The following is a 26,571-nucleotide window of genomic DNA, read 5'->3' on the forward strand; positions in this document are numbered from 1 at the left end:
CTTATATGCAAGCTTGACGTGTGTGCGGCCCGGTATCCCTAGATAGAGCAGCTGCTGTTATGGCTGAGGGATACTGTACATACCTGAGAAGGCGTCGAGTTCACGGCGAGTGTAAAGCTCCAGTGTCAAGCGCTGGTGAGCGTGTGACATCCCCCTCTGGGACATGAGGTGCTGTGTGCGTTGCAGTGTTGATGCAAAGCAAATTCAATTTCATGCCCTGTTATTTCAGCAAAGCATGACAGGCTTTTATTCATTTTATCTCTGGCATTCAAACCAGTCGGGAACACAGGAAGTATGAGCTCTATGTCAGACTGCTGGTTGTGCTTTTAGAGTCGGCCTTCCACACGTAAAGCGAGCGCCGCTATCAGATGTCAACACCTTCTTCTTTTGGAGCTGAATCCTGCGTTTAGATTGGAAGTTAACGAATAATAATGATGTCTTTGTGAAATGAAACCGTTACCATCTATCAAACTCAACCTAAAGGAGGAAATATAGTTTGGATAAGCTGCTCTGAGTGTGAACTAACACGCCCTTACTGTATTCAGATAGTTTAAAAACATCCACATGACCTACAGTAAGTTAGGTATCCTTGAGCGGCAAAGCATCGTTGTGAGGGATAATTTCTGCTAATCATCTAAGAAGACGTCATTGGAAACCATTTGGAAAAGGGTAGGGAGTTTCAAACAAGAGCGAAAACATATTTTCCATCTAGAAAAGCCTTCGTTAACTCATACGAGAGTTAATGACGCTTACGTTCATTAATTTTGCAAACGAATACGTTCGGTTCACAGTTCCAAGGAAAACATGAGCATGTTCATGGCACATTCACAACACCGGGAACACTGTTCCCAGAACAACAACAGAATACATTTCCTATTACTGTGTACCACATGATTGGGAAAAGGCCAGGAAGCCTTGGTTGTACCATATTTATTATTACTCACCTCCAGCTATGAGCAGCAGGGAGGCCACAGCCCTGAGATCACTGAGCATGTGATTAGAGAAGAGGTGTGATAAAGACTGCTCATCAGTGATAGAAATGTATTTTATATAGTTCATATATTTAAAAGCTTTGTATGAAAGGGGATAGGCGGGGATCGACGTCGTTGTGTTTGGACGGTGTTTTTTTAAGCCTTGATTTCGGCAAATTTATGTTTTGCATCCAGTGACAATATTTGGAATATGGAGGAGTGACATAGAGACACCGTATACCGCTCTGGTAGCTGTAGCAACCTGTCAATCACAAGGTAGCCCCGCCTCTAAAGCGTACCCAGCTTTATGGTCTATTATTTGACTCTAAATGGACCACAATTTACTAAATGAACATCATGCTGTTATTGAGAGATTGAGACCATAAACTCATGTCTACAATGTTTACTGAGGGACTACATCAAGAATATTTTTCTCATAGACTTCTACACAATCAGAGGAGCCCTGGTGGACATTAGAGAGAATGCAGGCTTAGGACCCGGATGTTGCTGCCTGGGGTGAACTACAGGGACCCGTAAAGTCTGGTGATTCAGCTTTGATGACGATAGGTTTAAAGATCTGCAACACCTTGATTTGCTGATAGAGGTTATCTCATTTGACCTTGACCAAAGCTAGTCATATTTCAGAGTTGGGGATTCAAATCTTAATTCTAAATGTGATGTGTACAACATTGAGTGGTCAATGAGTTGTTGCAAATAGCAGTTACCATCTTCTATGACTGATTGACAGGCTGGTATCATCTTTGCTGTCGTCATCAGCTGTTTACCTGTGTTAGTTTTGTCCTTGCTTATCGATAAACAGCCAGACGCGGGGTCCTGAGGGGACTCTCTGGAACACCATTTTCCTGCACAAATATTGACCAGAGCCCACAGCGGCTATCGCCATCGTACGCGAGCAGGTCAGTGGCACGGGGTTCGCTGAGGAGGGACACGAGTGGCAGCAGGTGTAGAATATTGCAACATGTGTGTTTACACATTGATAACCAGAGTTGGAAAGTAACTGAGTACATTTACTTGTACTTGATGCACCCTTTTGAGGTACTGATATGCTCCTTTAGTATCTTCATTGTGTGCAGCTTCATAGCTCTACTCATCAAAATCAAATCAATATACAGCATGAGAGCAAATTTGCAAATAATTCTGAAAAGAAAAGAATGTACAAAGAAACTTGAAAAAAAGAAAAGAGTGCATGTATAAGCAAACATGAATTCTGAACGCTATAAAGTCGCTACAGCTCCGAGGAACAACGTCTTATTTCTCTAACGAATTGTTTGTCTCTCTTCTTTTCTTGCATCTCTCCTCGCATCGTCAGTAGGAGGGACTAAGACGCAAGAAAGAAAAGGCGAAAATGAGAAACATGGATGCGCATATGGGAACTGTGATGTAAACTATTCCTCCGCTGATACATTCATGCCAATGCCTTTTGCTGCTGCAGCGCCAACCCCAAAATGTCCTCTTTTAAGTGTTTCTGTTGGACTTGGTAAAAGGTAAATGGACTTGCATCTGCTTAGCGCCTTTCTAGTAGTTCGACCACTCAAAGCTACATGTCATCAGTCACTCATTCACACACCTTCAAACACTGATGGCAGGGGCTGCTTTGCAAGGTGCCACCTGACCATCAGGTCTAAACTAATTCACATTCACAACCAATCATAAGCCAATGGCTCAGCATTCAAGCTATTTGGGGTTAAGTATTTGGTTAGAGTTATGGCCAAATAAAAAGTCTGAATACTTCTTCCACCCTGCTGATATGGTCTTACATTTAGTGATTGCATTCTTTTCCTTTTAATCCGAATTCAGAGCAGTCTTCAGAAAACTTTAATCACACCTCCTCCCTAATCACATGCTGCTCATACCTACCTTTGACTCAAGATCAGTAATAACAAACATAATACAACCACGGCTCCTTCACAATCATATGTTGCACAATATTTGGAAATGACATCTTTATCGGTATATGTGCCAACTGTGAAGAACAGTGTGAAATAGGCTAAACATACTATTAAAGCTGCATGCAGAGGCCAACCATTTAGAATGTTATCAGACGATTGGGCCTTATCAGTGGTTATCACGACCATTATAAAGCCTCAGACGGACCAAACTGCACCTTCCACTTTGTAAAAGTGAAACTTAACAATGGGGATTATAACAACTATACACTATGCATATATTATTGTATAGATATTGTGGATATTTGTGGAGCAAGCTGTGTCAAATATCCCATGTGCATTTGACTGCATGCAGAAATACTTGAAAGAAATCTGGGAACTGTAGGTCCTAAATGAGAATGAATGTATGCTATTTAAAAGGTGAAAGGATTATGTGCATGGCGTCCACTCCGTTTGTTCCCTGAATGAGGCCAAAATGTAGCTTGTCACAGATTACAAATATTGGGGCTTTTGGCTGATTGAGAATCTTAGAAGAATTAGATTGGGTGCACCTTACAGGATGAGATCATTCATTTCTCGAAGAGGACAGAATCACAATTGTTCAATCAACCATACTGTTAATGTTAGAATATGGGGATATAACTTCAGTTAAACAGAAATGTTATATCCATCCTATTGCATATTGTTTCTCCTTAATAGTAGTTGTAGCTGGCCCCTCCCCAATACGAGGCTGATAATCTCTGGTGACGCCAAGCAGGTGCCAAGCAGGTGGACATCAAAACAGCAAAAAAAAGGGGGAAAACTATCTCATCTAAAACTGTCCCGAGTGATCATCTTTAGTTATTTCATAACATCAAATGAATGCTTCCATTAAATGTCAGATAAATTAAATTGAGCAGTGAAAGCAGGCTGAATACAATTTGGAAAAACACTTTGTAAAGAATACTTTAATATTCCTGTTAAAAGTGGATCACTAAATGCACCGCTGTTGTTTTCGATTACATTTTATCATTCCAGGCACATCATTAAAGGAAAATCTGCACATGTTTCTACTTTCATTCTTTTCCAACCTTAATAAACATGATTTCTCTCTTCACAAAAAACGTTGTCTCTTCCAAAAGGCTGTTTCTGCTCGAGTGTAATGTCTTTCAGATATACATTTGTCACCGTGAGGAATCGTTACATCATCAAGCTTTACTTTCTCATCGTGGAAAAAAAATAATTTTCTTTGTGCTATTGCATAACTTTTGTCTGTGTGGAATGACTGGAAGTGTTTCCAGGGAATATTTAGGTCTGCACTCTACAAAAAAGAAACGAGCTGCCCCAGCGAACATTCCTCATATGGAAATCTTTATCATCCTTTTGGGCCTTGTTGTATTCTAAATGTAGTTGAAGACATAAACTGTTGTGCTGTTTATTGAGTTCTGATGTGGGCAAGGGGTTCATCTAACGCAGGGCCCTTTCTATCAGAAACATATGTGCCTGTTTTGGGAGCTACTTGCACTGAATTTGCTGCATTCAATGGGCTGAAGACTTAAAGCCACAGTCGGAAACTTTAATAAAAAATAACCATTTGTCATTTGCTCAAGCTCTCACTATATTCTGACAGTAAAACATGAGAAAGACAATCTGTAGAAAAATAGGTTCCTCTTTTTAGTGCTCGAAGGAAAACAACCAATCATAACCGAGGAGTCTCTAACGCAGCTGCTGACGAAGTGTGTGAACAGCCAAACTAGGCACTGCAGCTCACATATCAATCAAGATGATGTTACTGCATTGCCTATTTCTCTCCTCAAATGATTTAAAAAACATTTGAATGTACTGTTTAGCTGTATAATGTTTGCTCCGGCCGGTGGGCGCTTCTTGGTTTTGGCTCGACTGTTTTTTAACATGGCGGTCGGGTCACAAACTTTCTCATTTTACAGCCATTTCCGTGAGTGTTTTATGTACAAAATAGCCCTTGCATTTGTACACTTTCTGTATACTGAAGTCACGTGATGAACAAATGAATGTACAAAGAGGTTAAGTTGTACCTTGGTGCTGAAAGAGTCTATGTGGAGGTCAATGCAATCCAGCCAGCATCATAAGATATCAAAAGTCTCTGCAAACACACACACACACACACACTTTCTTTCACCCTTGAGAAATCCCTACACAGACAGCTGACACTGCATGTCAATATTTTTGCATGTTATGCAATTGTCCTCTTCCCTCTGAGTCTATTTGATGCTTCATTACATAAGTGATTTCAGAGGGCCGTTTAGTCTGACCTGTTCACCTTGTCAGCCCTGGAATGATCCGACATTTCACAGCCAGTCGGGCTCACACCTGGTGGTATATGGAGATAGATCTATCTAAAATGTGCAACGCAACACAAACATGTGCTATGCCCTTGCACGTTGCCTCCGATGCATGACGTTTAATCATATTCAAACTAAGAATTTGAATGGACTTGAATGAGTGAGCTGATGATCAATTTAGAGTTGGTTCGCACTACCTAATTTTTTACTGTGATAGGATCAATGTATTTCAGAAAAAAAAGCTCCTCAAACCAGACCAAGGCCCCGGTCACACCGAAACCCGTTGCAAGAACAGTGTTGCCAGCAAAACCATTGTTTTCCTACGGTACGGCACGACTGGTGTGCACTCCTCTCCTGACACTCTTTGCGTTTCTTAAGCGTTTTTAGATAAAAAGTGAGTCGCACTGCTCGCCAATATCACACTTGGCCCAGGCAGCCAACCAAATCAAGCAAGATGTGGGCTTTAAGCTACCACTTAACCACTTCCTGTTTTGATGCTGGTAGATTTGGTAGGAAAAGTGTGACAACTGTAGGGATCCATGTGATTGCGACCAAAGAGTCAAGCACAACGATGCTGTGAGCTAAATGCTAATATCAGCATGCTAGCATGCCTACAATGACAACGCTAACATTAGCTAGCGAACACTGAATACTAAGGCACAGCTGAAATTATTTTACTCAGAAACACAAATGTCAACCCAAACCCATAGTGGCACTAAAGGAAAAGACAAGGGATCACCAAATTCAATGGGATTCTTCTTCTGGAGATCACCAACATGTCAGAGCAATCCATCCTGTTGATGTCGACCAAAGTGGTGACACAACAAACCGACAACATCAAGACCATGGCTTGAAATGCAAATAGCATTGACCATCTTAATGATAACTGAGCAGATTCCATCTGCTGAGAAAGACAGTCAGATGTGGTTAGAAGCTGCAGGAAAAAAAGCCAGAAAGAGGGGGACCTTGGGTTCTTTTTTGTACTAAAATGAACTATTTTCACGATTTGCTGACAAAGTGACCCGTGGTCCTGCAAATTATGGCTGTTGTCTCACAGAAGCAACGCTTAGCGGTAGAGTGACCTCAAATCATAGTTGGTCCTGTGTCAAAACAAAGGAAGTCGGGTTGCCGGTTGTACAACAAGCGGGATTTTGGACAGAGGATGTTGTATGAGTACAGATTGTCCAGATTTGTGATTTTGGACTATCCAAAGTAAATGTAATGTAATTGAATAGTGAGAACAGAGGAGGAAACACTCAACATATTTTGTCATTTTTCAGCAGGTAGAGAAGCTCCTGTTGGGATCAGTCAATTCCCGGTTAAGGGAATTGTTCTAACCACCAGGGATCTAATATTTTCAAATTTTGGCAGTTTTGTCGAACTAAAATCCAGGAATTACAACCTTTAAACCACACTGGAGAGTTGAATCGCTAAATATTTTTTAACAACTGTGTCACAGATATACGACTATTTTTTTAACTGAGGCTGTGCGTCGTCCATTTGCTTTGTATTGCGAAACATTCTCAGTGTATGTGTTCACTTCTTTTGACATCGTTCTCTTCGCCTTAACTTTATCCTCCTTTTTCTCTACCAAGACGACTCCTACGCAGATATGTAACCTCTACTCTTTAGCAATTGTCTGTCCACTGAGACGTCTGCAGCGTCTATTTTCACTGCTATTCTCTGTCTGGTTGGGCTCAGAGGCGGCCAGTGGAGGCCGTATGCTCTCCTGCTGAAACCACACAGGACCTGAAGATTTCTACAGTCAACCACTGGAAATAGGACCTTACTTGGACCACTGGCATTGCATTGTGCACAGATGCCAGAACCTTTTTATGTGGTTTACCTGGTGGGCTAATACTCCAACGTTGTTCTGTACTCTTTCTGCCAAAAGACATTATTATACGTAATTTGAGGAGAAGGGATACCACAGTTATGATACTGGCAAAAACTTTACACCTCATTATTTCCTTCAATATGTGTCAAAATTATTGCAAATTGACTGTGATTGAAACCTTATTGAAAACAGTTTTAACATTATGCAGTTTTGATGTTATATTGCAATTATAGCAAGAAACAAAATACCCCTTAAAACAAAACCATTTGTCTGGGATTTTCTTTACTGAGGGACCAAATATGTCTTTATAGATTCATAATATAACTGGTGCAGTAGCCTCCAGTAAGTAAATATAACTGTAAGTGGCCTCCAGTAAGTAAATATAACTGTAAGTAGCCTCCAGTAAGTAAACTCGCCAAAGTGATGATGATCAAATAGTCCCATAATACAACTAGTTGGGTATCAAATAATAGGACACATGACGTACATGTGTTCGTGACAACCCTATTCTCACCCATCAACTGACTCTTTAAGACATTAAAGAGTTATTTACACTAAACACCAGATATCAAATGGTGCTTCATCAGATCGCATTCTTACCAAACGTATTGCCTAAAATGGCTTTCAGACCAAAAGTGTTCAAGACAGTTCAACATTGTGTTATTTCCAATGGAGAGAGTGACTGAGAGAGTGCTCGAGTTCAGCTGAACTTTGACCCCTAATACGACAATATCCACAATGTGAAAAGGGAGCATGACGTTGGAGGTAGAATAGATTTTGCTGTAAAGTTGAATGTGAAGAATCTCTGAAATCCTAGAGTTCTGTAACTGTAATCTGTAATCATTCGGGGACTTAATTTGAAAACTTCACTCCCAGATTTCACAAGAAGCGTCACTAGAAACATGACGTGTTCTCACTCCCAACTCGTCAAACACAGACGCTTGCATTGAATGTGTTATGTTGTTCATTCTGTCTGTACACATGACATCTATTGTACTTCTGTCTTTCCTCCCTTTTTCTCCCTGTTAACGTTTTTTGGGGGACTCCAATGTAAACCCATCAGTGTCAGCTGGTCAGAGCGACTGACGTATAAGAGCACGAAAGGATTCCTAGAGTGGGTCAAACAAACACAGGACTTTCACCCAGCAGACCACTGTTCCTGTTCTGGTTCCTGTGTGAAACCAACGTTGACTTTTTCCGACCAATGCAGAGAGAGACAAAAAGTGCTACAAAGACACACAAAACATTAACATAAAAAGACTAAACATCTATAAAGATTGGGTATCTATCGAGGATAAATCGTGGAGCCTTTTGGGCCCATTATGAGACAATGGGCCCTTGGTGTTGCATGATAAAATGCCTCTGACTTAAAGCCTCTTTTGCTCACATTAGAGTGATAACAATGTATGAAAATGCAAGATTTGTCATAGTGTATTAATGGATAGTTTGATTGATGATCTCGTGAGTTTGACTTGATCAGAATAGCAGCTCTATAAATTCCTGTTATGAGTTATAAATGGTGTCCTCCTGCATGTAGGTGCAAGCTGTGTGTCAGACTTGCCTCAGCGGTAATTAGGAGGAAGTCACACAGTGAGAATCACACACAGCCACGTGGTCGTATGTGTAATGGCCCACAGATGTGTTCTTGGCTCTTGTGCTCTCAGGAGAGGATATCCTGATGAGCGGCGGGAGGAGCTGCCAAAAGCTTCGCAGCAACACAACAAAAGAAATAATGCAGAGACAAGATGCAGATGAGGACATTATTCACAGATGATGTTTCATTTCTTTTTTAAGAGAGAGAATTTTCCAGATAGTAAAATTGGACTTGTTTTCTGGTGGAGCCAACATAAAGTACACGATGTTATGTCATGAGATGGAGCGGAGTGCAAAGCAGAGGGGAACATCTGCACGGATTGAGGAACAAAGTAAAAGGTTTATGAGAAAAGTCCATTTTTAACTTGCCATAAGTGCTGTATAATAGCCATTTACTTTTACTTGGTCTTTAAAAAGTGTTTCATGAGCTAAATATTGCATAATGTTTGTACTTTACAAGCTTTGCACCAGTGATTCTGGGATTAGCAGGTAGCAACAAAGTCAGTCCACTTATATGCAAAATAATGTAATTATGACAAAGCTAGCATTTTTCTGGCGAGTGTGTGTTGAGCTCCGACTGATTGATCACAGAACTCACCAGAAACTCCATTTCTTTCTGAGTTTTTTTCTCCCCATTTTCTCTCCTCTTGTCTCTCTCCTTTTCTCATTAAAACATATATACATTTATTTTACTCAAGTTGAAAACATTGTTGCAAACACACCTTCGCCTCAGTAAGATTTCAAGCATGTAATCACGCCTACTCACATCTTTCGATTCACTTTTTATGCAACTGTTAGAATAATGAACTGTGGTTCTGGGTCATACATTTGAAGTCTCAGCATGGAATAACTCAACAATTTGGAAAACAGGCTTATTAACTTTCTTTCCGAGAGTAAGATGAGAAAATGCATACCGCTCTCTAGGGCTGTGCGTTGAATATGGAGCTGGAGCCAGAAAGCGGCTAGCTTAGCATAAAGATTGGGAGCTGGACAAAACAGCAAAATACACTTGCAAAGTAAGAAATGTAATATATAATATAATATCTCTACAAAAAATATAAAAACGACAAAGCTACGCCACACAACTTTATTTTCTTTATGTTTTGCTGGAGATGTTTTGCATTTCTAGCAATGCATCGATTGAAATAATAACAAGGATTTGTGCAGTATTTCCAAAAAGCTTGCATATTTGCATTTGCTGCACAATCCTGGAAGCTGCTACCCGACTGAAGTAATAACAGTAATGGAGCTGCAGTTTCCATAAACTGTGAATGCCTCGTGTGTAAGTGATGTGTTCAAAGCAAACGAGGAGGGAGGAGTGTGAGCAGCCCATTGTCTAACTGCTTCCCTTCTACCAGGAAAACGTGGTGGTTTCCTTGTGGAGGAATGGTGTGTCTGTGCAGGCGGAGGTACCTCGGATCGCTCTGCAATCATACGGATACACATGCGAGTGGAACACGTCGGCACACACATGTTCCCACGGCCAGAACACTCGTCCACCCTTTCTGTAACTATCACCGTGTCTATAGATCACAGAGCTCCCGTCAACCGCAGCTCTGCAATCCCCAAAGCCAATTAATGAGCCCAGACCGCTCAATCCTGGCTCACTGATCTAAATTCAGACATGAAGTGCCTCCCGCCCAGATATCAGCATGTAGCCTTGAGTCTGTGTGAACGCCATAAAGCCAGCGGGAACACTGATAAGATACCGCATGTTTACGTACAGTATGCTGTCTGCTGTGCATGGCACTCGGTGTTATAGAACACGTGATGATACGGCCCACTGTGATAGCAAATGCGTTTTGTGGACTCGGGCTAAACTATTATGTTGCTCCTCAAAACATATCCAGACCAATCAGGGGCGGTTTCACAAAGAACGGTACTGCGGCTATGGATAGTCCATGCATTAAGCAGCGGAGGACAATTTCATTTCTTTGCGTCTGCAATTATCCATGTGGCAAAGTATGAATGCACTTGAGGCCAGTGCGTCGGTTGTGAGGGGTGAGAGTCAGTCTGAGCCGGAGGTTTTGCCAGGAAGGGCTTCCCAGAGCAGAGAGAGGAGAGCGGGAAATGACAGCCCAGGATTTGGGAAAAGGGGAACAAATTATTGGTTTTATACATTTACATAACAACCTTATTTTTCCATCCCTATTTTTTTGGGGGAGCTTTATTTGTATTCTTTTTTTCCATGACACTGCACACTGCATTGTAACAAAATAAATGAGTTTGAGCAGACGCCCCTGAGGAATGCTCTTCAGTTACAACAGGCTCTCTGAAGACGTGAATAATTTCACTGTAGCGCTAATCTTTGTTAATTTGACTGTTTATGCAACGAGGCTCATTTGCATAGAAAGAAGCCAATTTTGTGTCACGGCACAGGAGCAAAAGAGACACTATTGGCTTGCAGCACAGTTAAAGGTGCATTTCACCCTTTGTGGATGCTTTGAGAACTACAGCTTCTTTTTACATGAAAGCAGTGCAACCCTTTTGTGAATCTACTGAGCCTTTTTTTAAAGTAAAATTCCTTTTTCCTTTTTGTATTACTTCATTGGTAATGTCTGCTCTTTAAGCTGCACGTATTGAGGGATATGTTTGTTTTTTGTCTTGATAAAAATCTATGAAAAAATATAAAGAACACCTTGTCCTTTTTATGCGTGACCCATTATGGAGATCACTTGGACCCGCATTTTGTTTATGAAGCACAGGTATAGGACACCTCATTCATTGTTTTTCTTATATTGGGATGCAATGCATTATAACGTACTGTGCCTGTTTCAGGGACTGTTTGCTCATCTTAAGCTTCTTATGACCCCGCAGACGCCTGTAGTTGTACTGGGGCAGCTCCCAGTGTCAACGTAAGAAAAGCAAAGCTAACAAGCAGTTAAACAAACTTCAATCTAGCAATGTGGGCAGTGTTTATTGTCAGTGGAAAGAAAAAACAACGTTGTCTGCCCTTGTGTTGTGTGGTGACTCGTGAGACGGAACCAGGTGCGGCCTGCACAGTATGTTTGTCTGTGAGCTGTTGTCAAAATAAATGCTTCCACAGTGGGTCGGATCATATGGGATGAATTAGCTGTCACTTCCCCCGCCTCCCAGCACGCTGTGCTTTGCACAAACCCCTCTCCCCAAAGTAATGCAAGTACACACACAAACGCACACACACACACACACACACACACACACACACACACACACACACACACACACACACACGCAGATGCTTGCCCCGTACAGACTGTACATCATTACCGATGTACAATCTCCAGACCAGACCTCTGAACCAGACCCTGTAATCACCTTCATCACTGGCAACACGTGAGCAGCCTCCGTATGGAAGGGGAGTCAGATACTTCTTACATTTGCAACTTTTAACACGTAATTAAAAAACGTCCTTCTGCGTCTACAAAGGCACCCTTTAGTTTAGTGAACCCGAAGAAGTCCGCTTCGGGAGAAAGTTGGGGGACTTTCACCCTGGAGACCGCTGTCAGCGTTGACTTATTACCTTTATTACACCACTGGACTACACAACCTATCTGTCTATAAAGTAGTTCAAACTAGCTCCACCTCCAGCAGCTACAACAGAAACATGCTGTTTACACATTGATGCTTTAACAATGATGTCATATATAATGATGTATCCGTCACAGGGGACACACTGACTCTTATTCTTCTTTTTGGATGGATATTTAAACTTTGATTACTGTATACATAAATATACAAGCATATATTGACACCTGTTTTACCATATGAAGACATGCTAATACTAATTTGGAGATCTCTTTTGTCCCTACGTTTATTGCACCACTGGACACTTTTTTGAAACGTCTGCATTGCCCGGACTGAGAATGTTGTGCAAAGTGATTTAATTTTCTGCAACACTACTTTAGTCACGCACCGCCTGCCTCATCCATGTGATGAGGGTTGTTTCTACATCGGCCGTGCTAAAAGACGCCTGAGAGATCAGCCAGCCGAGCGTTAATATGCCATTAGCATTAGGAATCGCAGTTACCCGATGGCTAGCCTCAGTGAATTTCACAATGCTAATTATTCCTTATTGCACACAGAGGGCATAGAACACATTCAACCTTTTCTGGATGCTTTGAATTTTCCTAAATTATAATGTAATCTTAAAAAACCCAGTATATGGCTATCTTATATTTATGATGCACATCAAATAGTATTTTCTGTGTCTCATCTCATGTTATTTTGCGTTAATATCCCCCCTCATCTCATGGTAAGGCATATAAATAGGATGACATTTTAATACGACGTATTTATGGCTTTTTGCCATGTTGTGACCTTGAAACGGAAGCAGTTAGGTTGAGGCAACAAAGCCACTTGGCAAAAACATCAAGGTTGGGCTCAAAATAAGTGTGTAAACTATGTAAAATGTAAACTATGTATGGAAAACACATCGCTAACATCACTTCAAATGAACACTTTGGGACATGAACACCAGTCTCCTGGTTGAAAGTCCTGTATTTGTTTGACCCATTTGCCTCTCCTTCCACCCACCGTGAGTAGTCTTCCTCACTTGTTATACTACGTCACGAGCTCTGAGCGTGGCATATCCCGGTGTATGCGCTAACACTGCAGTCAGTACTGACTACATGATGTAAAATGACAAGATAAAATTGCCTTTTTACTGCTCGCTAAATGACTTTTTTATGTCATTCAATTACCATTTAATTATTATGTACTGTAACAGTTTACCCATGAGATAAACTGTTAGAACCGAACATCATCACATTATGTACAATGTCTCAGAATACGAAGACCTGAAGAGCAGTTTGTATTTTATAATCTAAAGTTACACATAGTGGGTTTTTAAAAGGTGATTGCCAACATTTCTTTTCACTTAAGTGTTCTTTCTGACCAACAAAAATGAAGAAATAACTAAATTAATACACAATTAAATGTGGAGAAAATAGTTTTAAGACCGTTATTTAGCGTCTGATACTGTAGGTCTGAATTCCTGACTACGGCCCTGGTGACATGAAAAGTGTTGGTTCATCATTCTACACTAGGGTTTATAGTTTTGCCTCTGAAGCAAATTGAGGCTGATGAACTTTCTCAAGGATGAAATGTGGATGGATGTGGGATTCACCCTCAGAACCTCCATTGGCAAAAATATCATCCCACTCAAAGACAACATAGACATGTTTGTTTCTTTTCAGTTTTATTTGTAAATGCATCTTGGATAGAACAAAGAAAAAATATATAATATATTCAAATGTACTGAAGCCTTAAGTTATGTACACATTTAGAGTTTACACTAGAAATCTTCACAACCACTGATTTGTTTTAAGATATGGTATCAGAGTCGTCTCTGTGTGTTTCCTGGATGCCACGATGTACACTCCTGCATATTTACATACATTCATAGGATGCGATAAAACACCTGTGTTCACACAAGCATTAAAAATTCAAAAATTGAATGAAAGGAATGATGCGCAACGTCGCGTAGCCCCCCTCCCCCCCTCGCTTGTTGTCGCTTTACATGCATGCATTACACGTGGACGGCGTTGTCACAAACCCTACATGTTCACAGCGGGGTTCACGTAGCAAACAATGTTCCAGAGCAAATACGAAGTGTGTCGTGGCCGCAGGAGGGATGATGCGACTTTGTTTCCCAGAAGCACATCGGGTAGTTCAGCACCATAGCGTGTCCATTGATGTCACCTCAAAGTAACGTAAATGGCCGGCTGAGGTCAAAGGCCGTCAGGGTGTCTCAGTAACGAATAAAGCAGAGTTGAGGCAGTTTTTGTGTCAAGTCGTCAGCAAAATAATAGTCGAAATGATAATATCAGACTGAGACATTCAGCTCCGTGGCTTTGCACCGACTGACGTGGGCCATATTACGAACAGTCACTTTAACACCCCATTAAAATGTGGATCACTGAAAAGCCTGGTTTCCCTGGTCTGGCTCTCCAGTAAGGACTCCGTGGTACTGTAAGGCCAGAGAAGCAATACAAATAGAAGACCAGCAAGTCGACACACATGACTTCATAAAACAACGAAAGGAAGATCATTTAACACTGATCTCAAGGCCGATTCAACAATCACTGTGCGCTTAACCCTTTTAGTTTCATTTCCCGTCTGGATTTTTTTGTGTTGCTCTGCCATTCTCCTCCTCGTGTCACTGCAGCTTTACAAAGTAAAGGAAACCTCATATGTTCAAACCCATTGCTTTTCAGGAAATGAAAAAAGAGCACCTGTTTTTATGATAATTACACACTGCGTTGGTATTGTGTCTTTATGTATGACTAGATACTTGTGTGTGCCATTATTTATATCTTACCAAACATCCAGCTCGAATGGAGCAGCTAGCTTTTCGAGTGATTGCTAGCTAGCTACGCTAGTCTCCTCAGCAAACAATTAGATCTAAAACATCAGAGCGAAATTTGATAAACAGGTACGATGCATAGTTATAATCGGGGCGAATAGTGCTGTAAAGCTCATGGAGTTCACCGGGGGGCTTTCCAAGCCGACCAGAGCTAGCGGTTGAGGCTGTGAAATGTTTTATTTGTAATGTAATATGTAATATTTGTAAAACCCACAGACAGATGTAACAGGTGACCAATAGAATGGATAAATATGGAGATAGGAGGTTTCTGACAGCGACGAACCCAGGAAGATTGTGGCGAGATATCGCAGGTCTCTCCCTGTCCGTCAAAGTTGAACAATAAAGGTTAACTGTACTTTCAATGAAACATTATACTGGTAGTAGCTAATGAGGATCCCAATGAACTTCTTCTGACTTACTAAACATTGCATAAGATGAGGAATGTCCAAGACGTTGGCAGCTTTCAGGAAGATAAAAGGCAGTTGTTTTGATCCAGGTCGCGTGGACTGTGAGCAAAGATATCACATAATCCAGACTGGATGAAAATAAACTTATCTTATCTTCTGCCGAGGCAGGCGATAAGGACCGGACAAACATAAGGAGTACAACATACCAAAGCACCAACAGCACCAACAGCAACAACAACCTTCAGCTGATCACAGACTGGAGGAAAACTGTGTGGGTTTACTTCTTAACAATAAATTAGGACGATCACGGACTGCTGAAATAAAAAGCGAGGCATGCTTCCAATCACATAATCAAACGGACTTGATTAGGGCGCAAACATTCACGCGAAAAAAAAAAATCTGTGCGTTCACATTCGTACTGTGCTCCAGCGGCCTATGTCCGTATGAAAGTGATCCCAGCGATCCCAGCGATCCCAGCGATCCCAGCGATCCCAACGATCCCAGCGTCAGTTTGCTGTGCGCACTGTCCGGCTGTTGCGTGGGAAACGGTGCACTTTGATGTGCTTCGACAGGTGGTCGCTGCGGGCGAACCTCTTCTCACAAACCGGACACTGGTAGGGCTTGACACCTGAGTGGGAGCGCCGGTGTCGGGACAGCTCGTCGGACCGGGAAAACCTGAGAGAGGAAGAGGAAGCAATGTTTTAATGTTCCGCAAAGGCAAAGGGGGAAAGTCAGAGGTGTGGACTTGTGTCACTTGATGTGGACTCGAGTCAAAAATTGGATGACCCCTGACTGAAATCGTCAATCAATACAGACATGCAACTTGACTTTGACTTCAGCAAAAAATGACTTTAAAGCTAGTTTAGGCAATATATTTTAGAAGACGTTTTGGTTATATCTGTTGAAATTGACTTTACATCCCTAAAGCAACCAATGAATCAAATGACCAAATAAAAAGAAAAGGAAATCTGGTATCTGTTGCTACTTTATATCTTTCCCAAACCCAAAGATTAAAATTGATGTCATTAACATTTGTTTGTTTCTCCTGGCAACGGATATACTTTAAGTCAATTTAACAGCGGCCAATCACGTTGCACAAGTGAGAGGAAACCAGCACATCACCAAAATCAAAACATCCAATTGAACAGACACATTTTGATCTTTCGCCAGATTTAATGACAAAGATCACTTGAAATTGTATACATTGTAGCTCATTGACATTCAATTGATTTGCCAAAAGGGCCAAATTAAACTTGACTGGTTGCCTGGTAAACATGCTCTCTACTTTAGCGGTTTGTCTCAGGCGCTCCAGCAAAGATGATCACACTGAAAACCAGTTGCATAACACATCCAGAATCTGTCCATGAGGAAAATATTATTTCTTGGCTCCTCTGAACAAACAATGCCAATGGATCCGACAAAAACATTTACCTTCAGAGCAAACATCCCTTTGTGTTCTAAGGACATTCAACAGTGCCAAACTGGAGCAAGTGCCTCTAGCGCGTGATGCAATCAGAGACGAAAACCTTGATCTTTCCCTCACGCTGTTATTTTCTATTTAGCTCGAGCAACTCTGTTTTTCCCAACATGTACACAACCCAGAGCCTCACAGAGCAATTATCTGTCATGAGCACGAATGCTCTACATGTTGATGCTACAACTCATTTGCCTGTAACTCATTTGGACCGGCAGATGAGGCATACGCTACTTGGCTAAGACAGCTAGAGGTGCTTCTTCCCAGCAACCTAGTTGTCTAAAAGTGGTTGTTCCCTGCCTGGCTCTGCATCCCAGATGTTGCTCTGCTGACCTGACAAGATGATGAATCTGTAATTAGGCCGCAACGCATGAGAAAGAAGTAGCTGCAGAAAAAAAAAAGCTGTGTTGTAACGTAGATGCAACAAGCGTAGGAGTGACCGTAATGCTTCTGCACTAAGACATGACTAGGTTGCAACATTCACCACCTGACAGTGGTTAATGCAGGGCAATACAATACTATACAAACTATTCCAGTAACACCTGAAACACCTTCACAAACGTGATAATACAAACTAATACAAAAACTCCAAGTCACTGCTAAAGAGCAGGCAGTGACTTGGAGAGATGAGTCAGTTATTTTAGAGAGGTACATCATCAAACCAGGGGACCATTGGTCCAATGTGATCCCATGGGAACCAACACATACATGTATGCATGTATGTATGTATGTATGTATGTATGTATGTATGCATGCATGCATGTATGTATGTATGTATGTATGTATATTTAGTTTCAGCATCATCCCCGCTTAACGGATGTGGGATGAAATTTCCCAGACAAAAGAGGCTCATGGCTTCAAACGAATAGTTGATATAATTAATGTCTCCCAGTGAACTGTGCGCATGGGAATCTGTTTTTAATTTGTTTGTATAGATGGTCTCATTTTGTAAACAGGAAGTCTGACGTTTATTGCACTTGACATTATTGTACTATTTCACCTATGTCGCTCTTCATCACGTGAGTGGAACAGGCCGGGACGGGACAGAAGTTGAAGTCCACTCCTGTGTCAGTCCAGTTTCAACATCTGGTTTGGATCTGTTGCTATGCCAAATGACAACATAACACATGCATGATGTTTCTATCTGCTTCTAGTCCCACTTTGAAGCAGCTTTCTTCCTTTAATGGAATTTCATTTAATGTCATGTCAGCCAGAGGTGCGTTTAGTGAAATGGTTAAATAACAGATTAAAAAAAAACATCCAGGAAGGCTACACTGCAGAGGGATTAGAATATAACTTGATGTAGAGGCAGGCAGGAAGGAGAAGCAGTCTATCCGGTGCAGTCCTCTTCTTCTGCCCTTGGAAGAGAGGGGCACTGCATCCATTAAGTTTCTCTCTTAGTGTGTGTGGGCAAATTACTCTCCAGGGAGCCCCCAGCTTCATTCCTCCAACAGTCAGCCTGAAAGAGTTGAGAAACACTGCCTGGGCTCCACGGTACCGTGCTCTCTATGAAGCAAACACAGGAACCCGAGCAACCATTGTGCTGACGGTTATAACGTCTAAATTCATATATAATTGCTCAGTGAATGGCTCCATGCTAACGCTGACATGCTGAATCATTGTAGGCCATTATTTAAAATGTGAAGATGACTGATTGTTGTTGTAGGTTATAAGGAAAACTAAGACCTCTCAGGAAGGCCTTTTTTCTCTGTTAACTTAAAACTAGTAATGTTGCACATTGCAGCAAAAGCTTTGTTAAAACTCTGTGAATCTGAGCACCTGTCTTTGGGTGCCACTATTTTGTTCACGTGGACCTTTAATTTAGGGTTTGTAATGTTGAGAAACCAGCAAGAGTACGCTAGATTTTAAACATTGCCAACCTAGAGACCCAGTCCAGTGCTTTAAAACGAGCTCTCAAGTCTCCCAAGTCACTCCCCAAAATTATCCTTATGAATGTGAAAATAGAATAATGAATGCAGGCAATAAATAAGGCTATTGTTTGTACTCATGGTGACTCACCATGGCTCGATGTCAAGTCAAATACTAAACTATGAGTTTGAGTCCTAAAAAAGTCAAAAGTAACGACAAAAGTGTAAACATATCAACATTTGCTAAGATTATGAATACTTTTTGAATTTATTTGTTAACTAAAAACTTAAAACCTTGCTGGGAATGAATAGTGTTAAGTTGATTCAGGAAATAAATTGATTCGTGGCACACTTTTTAAAAAACATACTTTTTTAATATGTTGGACTTGGGGGACGATATCAAGTAAACTCTGAGTCAATCGTCTCCAGTCCAAGTGAAGTCCCGTCGTAAGTCTCTTTTGATTTTGTCAAGTCGAGCCTAAAGTCATCAAATTTGTGACTGGAGTCTGACTCGAGTCCACGTCACGTGACTCTAGTTCACACCTCTGGTATCTGTTGTGCTCGAGGCTGGATAACCAACTGGGCAAACGTGTTTAATTGTCTCAGGGGCCCATCCTACAGGAGCCCCACAAACGGCAGTTACACTGCATTTCGGTTGGGATTTTTCTATGACTTAATGACTTAATGACTTAATTATATGTATGTATGATTATACTGCACAATTGTTATGCTAAATACCTCAGCATATAACAGGGTAGCACATGACACATGATACTGGTTGTGGTCTCTATATTCTCACATTACTAGAAAAGTGAAATTAGACATTTTGGTGAAATTGGTCTCCCAGGAGACTCACTGTACATTTTGAATATACAGTACTGTACTGTATATTACTGTAATATACTGTACTGCTCAGTGCATCTTTCCATCCCGCCGTTCCCTCCCAGTCCCTCCCTGTCCCTCCCTGTCCCTCCCAGTCCATGTGAGGGAACCTTGACCGATCCCTCTCTTCCCTTTCATGCAGCGCAGCAGCCTGGACGTTCCTAGCCCACAGTCATGGTAACTATTCAACACTTTGTCTTTGTCCGCTCCACTTCCTCACTGCTGCTCCCTTCAAGTGATTGTGTGCAAAACTGAAACAAGTCTTTTTTCTCCCCCTCTATCAGCCTCTCTCAACTCCCTCTATATGCCACCATCACCTCCTTTTCTACTGTCTTTTCTTTCAAACACATCGCAGTTACGTTCTGCTCCTCTTCCATTTGCTTGCTTCTTTTACAACATTTCCAAACTTTTTTTTTTTCTTCTTTGGTCGGCCCCCTCATTTACCCCATCACATGCAGTGGGTTACACACACGCACACACAAACACACAGGTTCTCACACACACTTTCTTCTAAACTACATCCTGCCTTTTGTGTACAGACAAGAGCCCTTTGTTAGTTGGAACACACAGTCTGGATTACTACTGCACACATTTCTGCGGCTCCCCTCATTTGGACGCGCACAGCATTACAGTACAGTACATGAGTGGTAGCGGGTTGCCAGGTTGGTACTACAGTCAAATGGACCAACACAAAGCTTTTAAAGGGATATTATTGATCACACAGGACATGCAGGCAAACCGGGGGGGGGGGGGGGGGGGGGCTTCTCTGCAAGCTGTGGCAGCTAGATGCCAAATGACATAACGGCAGTCTGGCTTGGTTGGTTTTGACTAGTGTGTTCATGCAGATAAATGTAAGCATTCCATGATAGACCACATGCAAAATACACACACACCATGTCAGTACTAGTCACTGAGGGTCAGGTCTTAGTTCTGAGTGTATGTGTGTGTGTGTGTGTGTGTGTGTGTGTGTGTGTGTGTGTGTGTGTGTGTGTGTGTGTGTGTTTAGAGCAGTGGTTGCCCAATGGTCTGGTGCCAGGTTTCATATTTCTCCTTATTCATTAAGTAATGGTTTATATACAGGCTAACTCAACACTCATTTAATTTAACTGCATGCAATGAAAATAAAGTGCAATGAAATAATAAGCTGCTGATTTTGGAAGTATGTACAACTCCCTTCTCAGTTTCCTTTACTGTTCTGTGCATTAGTTTATAGCAAATGACTCAATGCAACAACCATGAGCCTACGCTGCTGCTGCTGTGGAGAGAAGTTTGAAACTGTATGACTTCTAACACGATTTCCTATCTCTGTTGTGCTAATGATTCAATGAGGAAAACTTCTACGCAGACGTTTTACTTTGAAATAATGTAGCAATGACCTGTGGTTAATGTTGTGAAGCTATTGGTTAGGTTTAGGCAACAAAACTACTTGGTAAAGGTTTGAAAAAACATCATGGTTTATGTTAAGATCCGAATGTAACAATGCAACGCAACAATGTAACGGAACAATGTAATGGAAAAATGCAACAGAACAATGTAACAATGCAACGGAACAATGTAACGGAACAATGCAACAATGCAATGTAACAATCCAACGTACCAATGCAACATAACATTGCAACGCAATAATGCAATGCAACAATGCAACGTAAAAATGCAACGTAAAAACGCAACGGAACCACTTAACTTAATGTAACTAAACAACTTAACTAAACTTAACTGAACAACGGAACGGAAAAATGGAATGGGAGCGTTAATTCAACGTTTACGTTTCGTTTTACACTGGACATAAAGAGCAGTCTCCTTGTTGACAGCCCTGTGTTTGTTAGACCCAACCAACACACCTGCCCATCCTTAGCTAGTAGTTGCAAGGCTCTGAAGAAAACAAAAGTGAAATGTTTGTCATTGTAACAGCGGCACCAGCGGAGGGGAATCTACTGGCTGACCTGATGTCCTCAGGAAAACAGCCAGCAGAACTTTGGCAACTCTGGGCTTAAGTCACACTCCATCACTCACACACACACACACACACACACACACACACACACACACACACACACACACACACACACACACACATACACACACACACACACACAGAGACACAGACACAGACACACACACACACTTTGAGACTGATGATATAAAAAGGCCCTTACTTTAATGAGCACAGAAATTGCCTTACTGATGAAGACATTCAAGTTGTCTCTCTGCCTTTCTCCATTACACACAGCAGGTTCCAAATTAGATCTGGCTGCTTCATACTTAGCGTACACAAATACACACACACACACACACACACACACACACACACACACATCTCACACACACACACACTCGCACTGCCGCAGCAACCGCACAGCTGTCAAACCTCAACAGGAGGTGGTCATGTTGTGCCCATGTGACTCCAGCCCACATGCTCCGTCCCAGATTTAGTTTGGGTTCTCAAAGAAAAGACACCCTTGCTATTCTTGCACAGATCTCTCACTGCCTGACAAGAAGTGTGAATTTGCAACCGTTGCTATTGCCGCCGCATCACATCATTCCAATTAACACTTGGGAGGCTGCATGACAGCCATTAAGAACTATTCAGCTCCAGGGCTTGGAGAAAAAAAACATTGCTCTGCTTTTCTATTACAGATCCTTGAATAACTGTGTGCGTCCTGTCTCAATTCTGCAGCATGTGGCTTGGTAATGAACCCTATTCCGAATAATGGCATTCATATTGTTCTCTCAGTTTTAGTTGCTCAGAGCTAATGGTAGGTGTGTGGGTGGGTGGGTGGTGGATTTGGCTATCAAGATCCTGTAAGTCCCCTCACCAGTGCTACTAGATGGCCCACACAGGGGTCAGTTCAAGTGTCAGTTAAAATCTGCAACACTTGATTCCATGGAGCAACATGACACCATGCACCATGCACATAGACATGCCCCACTGACATATCATTACTGCTGCTTCCACGCGAACAAATGTGGGTTAAGCCCTTTTAAATCATGCCACCGCATGCTGTTATTAAACAAACCCTTTAAACAGGTTTTATATAACTAGTCATAAATATGAGTCTAATCTGGTAAGATAACATTAACATAAAAAGCAGCAAGGTTCACGTATGGCCATTTTGAAGGGGCAGAGACCATCTTGTCTGTGAGGTGAACGTTTGACGTTGTCACCCGGTGGCTTGTCTGTTCAAACGTAACAAGAAATACATGAATTGAGTCAGTCAACACTAGTACCCACCTCCATCCACAGCCCTGCCAGTTGCAGGCGAAAGGCTTTTCCCCCGTGTGCCTCCTCAGGTGGGCCTTTAGGTGGCTACTCTTGGTGTACATCTTGGTGCAGCCAGGGAAAGTGCATTTGTGCATTTTGATAAGATCCGCCGCCGGGTTCTTCTGGAACTTTTGACCTCCAACAAGAATCCCTGAGCCCTGGCCGGCTGGGCCGTCCCCGAGCCCGAGCGGCTTGGCCGCAATTGGGACGGGAGCGATGCGTACAAACTTGGAGGAGACGTTAAGGCTGTTGGAAGGCAGGATGTGGGGCACCAGGGCAAAGGTCTGACCTTGGATGTTGACCAGTAGCTGTGCAATTTTGATGTCTGAGGCCGGGGCAGGCGGTGGGGGCTGGACCACAGGGGTAACTGGCGCTACCGTGGGCTCCTGCTTGATCTGAAGGGGCTGAATCTGTAGGACAACCGGCATCCCGCTACCGTTTGTGCCACTGTCCGCTGATGACAGTTTGCTGACTGACGGCTTCTTGTCCCCTGTGCTGGATTCATGTGTGGGGTTAACTGTTGTAGTTTTGGTCTCACTGGAGGCAGCAGTGGCCAGGCCAGCAGTGCTGACTGGGACAGTTTGGTCTGAATACTTGGGCTCTGGCTTAAGCTCAGGGGAGGCTTCCCTGCACCACTCCAAGCCAACTTCTAGACCATGAGCCTCCTCCAGTCCCAATCCCGGACAACCCTCTCGGATTTCCTGCTTCATTGTTACCACCTCCATATTCTCCTCCAGGAATTCTTCGATCTCTTCCAGTGTGGGCTGGAAGGACCCTCCAAGTTGATCCTCTGTCTCCACATTGGCCCAGGATAGGAAGTCAAAATGTTCCTCCTTCACAGGCTGGCGTTTGGGGGGCTCATCTCTCCGTGAGTCCCAGAAGAAAGTGGATAATGGTAGAGGTGTGACAGACCCTGCTAGCACACTGTTGGCACCCCCTAAAGAGGCCTGGGACAGCAAGTGATCCAGGATGCTGTCCTGGCTCTCGGCACTAGAGTTGCTGCCGTAGCTGGAGCTGAGCACCTGGGAGTCGGGGCTGGAACAGGAACGAGGGCTGGACGACTCGCTCCGGTCGTCCTCCGAAAACGGTGACGGCATCACCTGGTAGGAGCTCAGGTCTGTCACCATGTCAGACAGCCGGTAGGCCTGCGAGGAGCCACTGTAAGGAAGAAAGATCCCCTCACCAACTGGGGAGTTGTCCATCATCCCTGGACGGTGCCAAGCGGCCGTCTCTTGTTGGAATCTGTGGTTAGGATGATTTGTAATTCCTTCTGCTGCTGGGAAAGTTAGGCCATACAAACCCAGGTCACCGAGGCCACACTTCCCACTCAGGGGAGATATCGAAACACCTGGTGTTTCTCTCTCAGGGGGGGAAAGTAGGTGTCGCAGAAACACTCTTACAATCCAAGGTCTCCAGCCAGGATAGTGTGTCTAAATAGAGACAGAGAGAAGTGTGTTAGATGTAATCCCACGGGTGCATATAGCGCTCAAACTAAAAAAGGACAGTGCCTGACTTTGAACTTGAAGAGCATGAGGTGATTGATGACATATGTCCTGGCAAATGTGCCCTTTCATGCATCTGTCAGCCCATATGACATGCAGGTTGCAGTCCGTGTATGCAAATCCTAAAATGTATTTCAGACTTGCAAGTTGATAGTTGAACTATTGATTTATGAGCAGCCACGTGACAATATCAGTGACACAGCACAGTGGAAAAATACCTTTTTGACATAACAGAAATGATACAGTCACTTTGTTTCATCTGCTGTCGGCCTTCATGTGTTTATGAATCATCTAGGATATCATAACAGTGCAATAACCCCGTCATATTGTTATATTGGCCTATTTAAGTATCAGGATCGTAGGCTACAGTGGCTTTCCACGTGGGTTTAACAACAGTAAGAGTACATTAATCATCACATTTATTTGTAATAATGTCCTATTTGCAATTCATAAGAAGCCTGCAGTTATTTTCCTGAAGCGTCGGTCATTCTCCCTCCCGCCTCTATCGGCCCCCTATACAGGGGCCCCTGCCTGGTCTGACCGAGAGTAAACCCGGACAGAGGGGGAAGAAAAAAATAGAGAAAAAAATGTCAACATTATTATCAGAAAGCACCGCACGGGGCAGCCGGGAGCAGTGCGCGTAAATCACCTGCTCTGCTTGTTTACGGGGCAATTAAAGGGCGGTAAATCAGCCACACTGCTGCCTCTGAAGACGGGGAGATGTTATTAGTTTTATAGTCAGTCATTAGATTCATCATTACAGCGCGCGGGCTCGGAGCGGTTATTGTCGCCTCCTGCGGGGCACGTTGTGATTCATTTCACATGTTCCTCAAGAGGAAACGACTGAGCTCTACATTCGTGCACAGGCGGGGCCTCAACAAAATGTCATATTTTTTAATAATAATTACAATCATAACCATTAACGCCGTCAGATTTCGCAGGCTGCAGCATGGGTCGAACTTATAGAGAATCACACGCGCGCCTGCGTGCAGAAAAACACAACTAGTCCAAATGAATTGAACGTGCGGTTTAATGTTAAACTGTTAAAACTGCGCAGAGCGGGATTCGAACCCCCGCAATAATAAGTCTACCAACATCTTAACCGTGTGCGTGTTCCTGCCCCCCTCCCGCCGCGCATAACGCATGAGTAGGCGCGCGTCTCCGCGCTCAACGTCAACATGTTTTCGTCCAGCCCGCTGCAGCATATGGCACCGAGCGCACGCGCACCCGCCGTTCCAGTAACAAAATAAACAGTCTTACCTTTTTCAATCAAAGGCAATATAATCCCAAAGCGAAAGGCGCGGGGAGTAATGTGTGTATCCGTTGCATCCGACGCGGCGCTGTGTTGCCAGAGCAGCTTTTGCCCTTGAGACTCGCCATGCAGCGGCAGCAGCAGCAGCAGCAGCAGCGGCGTTCAGACTGGACTGAGCCCACGGAGTTGTACTATATGACCGTCACGTGACTGCCAGTGTGCGTTCCGGGTGTGAGTCTGTACTGTAGTGGGACATGAGAGGCTGCTGCTGCTGAAGGCTCGTCTGCGCTCTGCAGCCCCATTGGTCGGTGGCGGCGGGAGGGAGGCGGGCTGTGTCTCCGTCACTCAGAGGTTCTGCTCCGTGAACAACATGCGGGACGCCCCGCTGCAGGAAGGAGAGCCTTCAGGACGAATAACAATCACGAGGGACGGGCGTGAAGTGGGTCAGATGGACGCAGGGACTCATGTTTTCATGCAAAGACACAGTTGTTGTTGTTATTGTTTTTGTTTTTTACTTGAATGGGGTTATGAGTGTTTATGAGCCAAAAGATCAGATTGCTTTATGTTTAAAAGTGATGTATTTCCTTAAATGATCGACTGATTTAAGCAGAGCTGTTTATTCAATTCAATTCAGTTTATTTTCTTTAGCCCAAAATTACAAATTTGCCTCAGAGGGCTTTACAATCTGTACACATGACATCCCTGTCCCGGGACCTCACATCGGATCAGGACAAACTCCCCCGAAAAATAGCCTTTCACAGGGAAAAAAAGAAAACTTCAAGAGATCAACAGAGGAGGATCCCTCTCCCCGGATAGACAGAAGCAATATATATCATACAGATGTCCTGTTTATGGCCTTGGGGCCCAAGTTAGTTAGGTTTGAGTTGTATTTATTTGCACAGGTTCTAAGACATATATGTATATGTCCCCCATAACTTTGTTTTGTGCTGAACATCTTAACAAATAAAAC

General features: G+C 42.9%; 1 protein-coding gene across 1 annotated transcript; it reads right to left on the minus strand.

Moving 5' to 3' along the window:
* Positions 1-15,867: 15,867 nt before the first annotated feature.
* On the minus strand, positions 15,868-24,052 carry LOC306737184 (Krueppel-like factor 15; the record flags this gene model as incomplete). Its single annotated transcript, XM_079218888.1, has 2 exons — positions 15,868-16,036; positions 22,818-24,052. 2 exons carry the CDS (start codon positions 24,050-24,052, stop codon positions 15,868-15,870), a joined length of 1,404 nt encoding a protein of 467 aa, XP_079075014.1.
* Between the last annotated feature and the right edge of the window lie 2,519 nt (positions 24,053-26,571).

Source organism: Taurulus bubalis (assembly GCF_910589615.1).
Source record: "Taurulus bubalis genome assembly, chromosome: 5".
NCBI lineage: Eukaryota > Metazoa > Chordata > Actinopteri > Perciformes > Cottidae > Taurulus > Taurulus bubalis.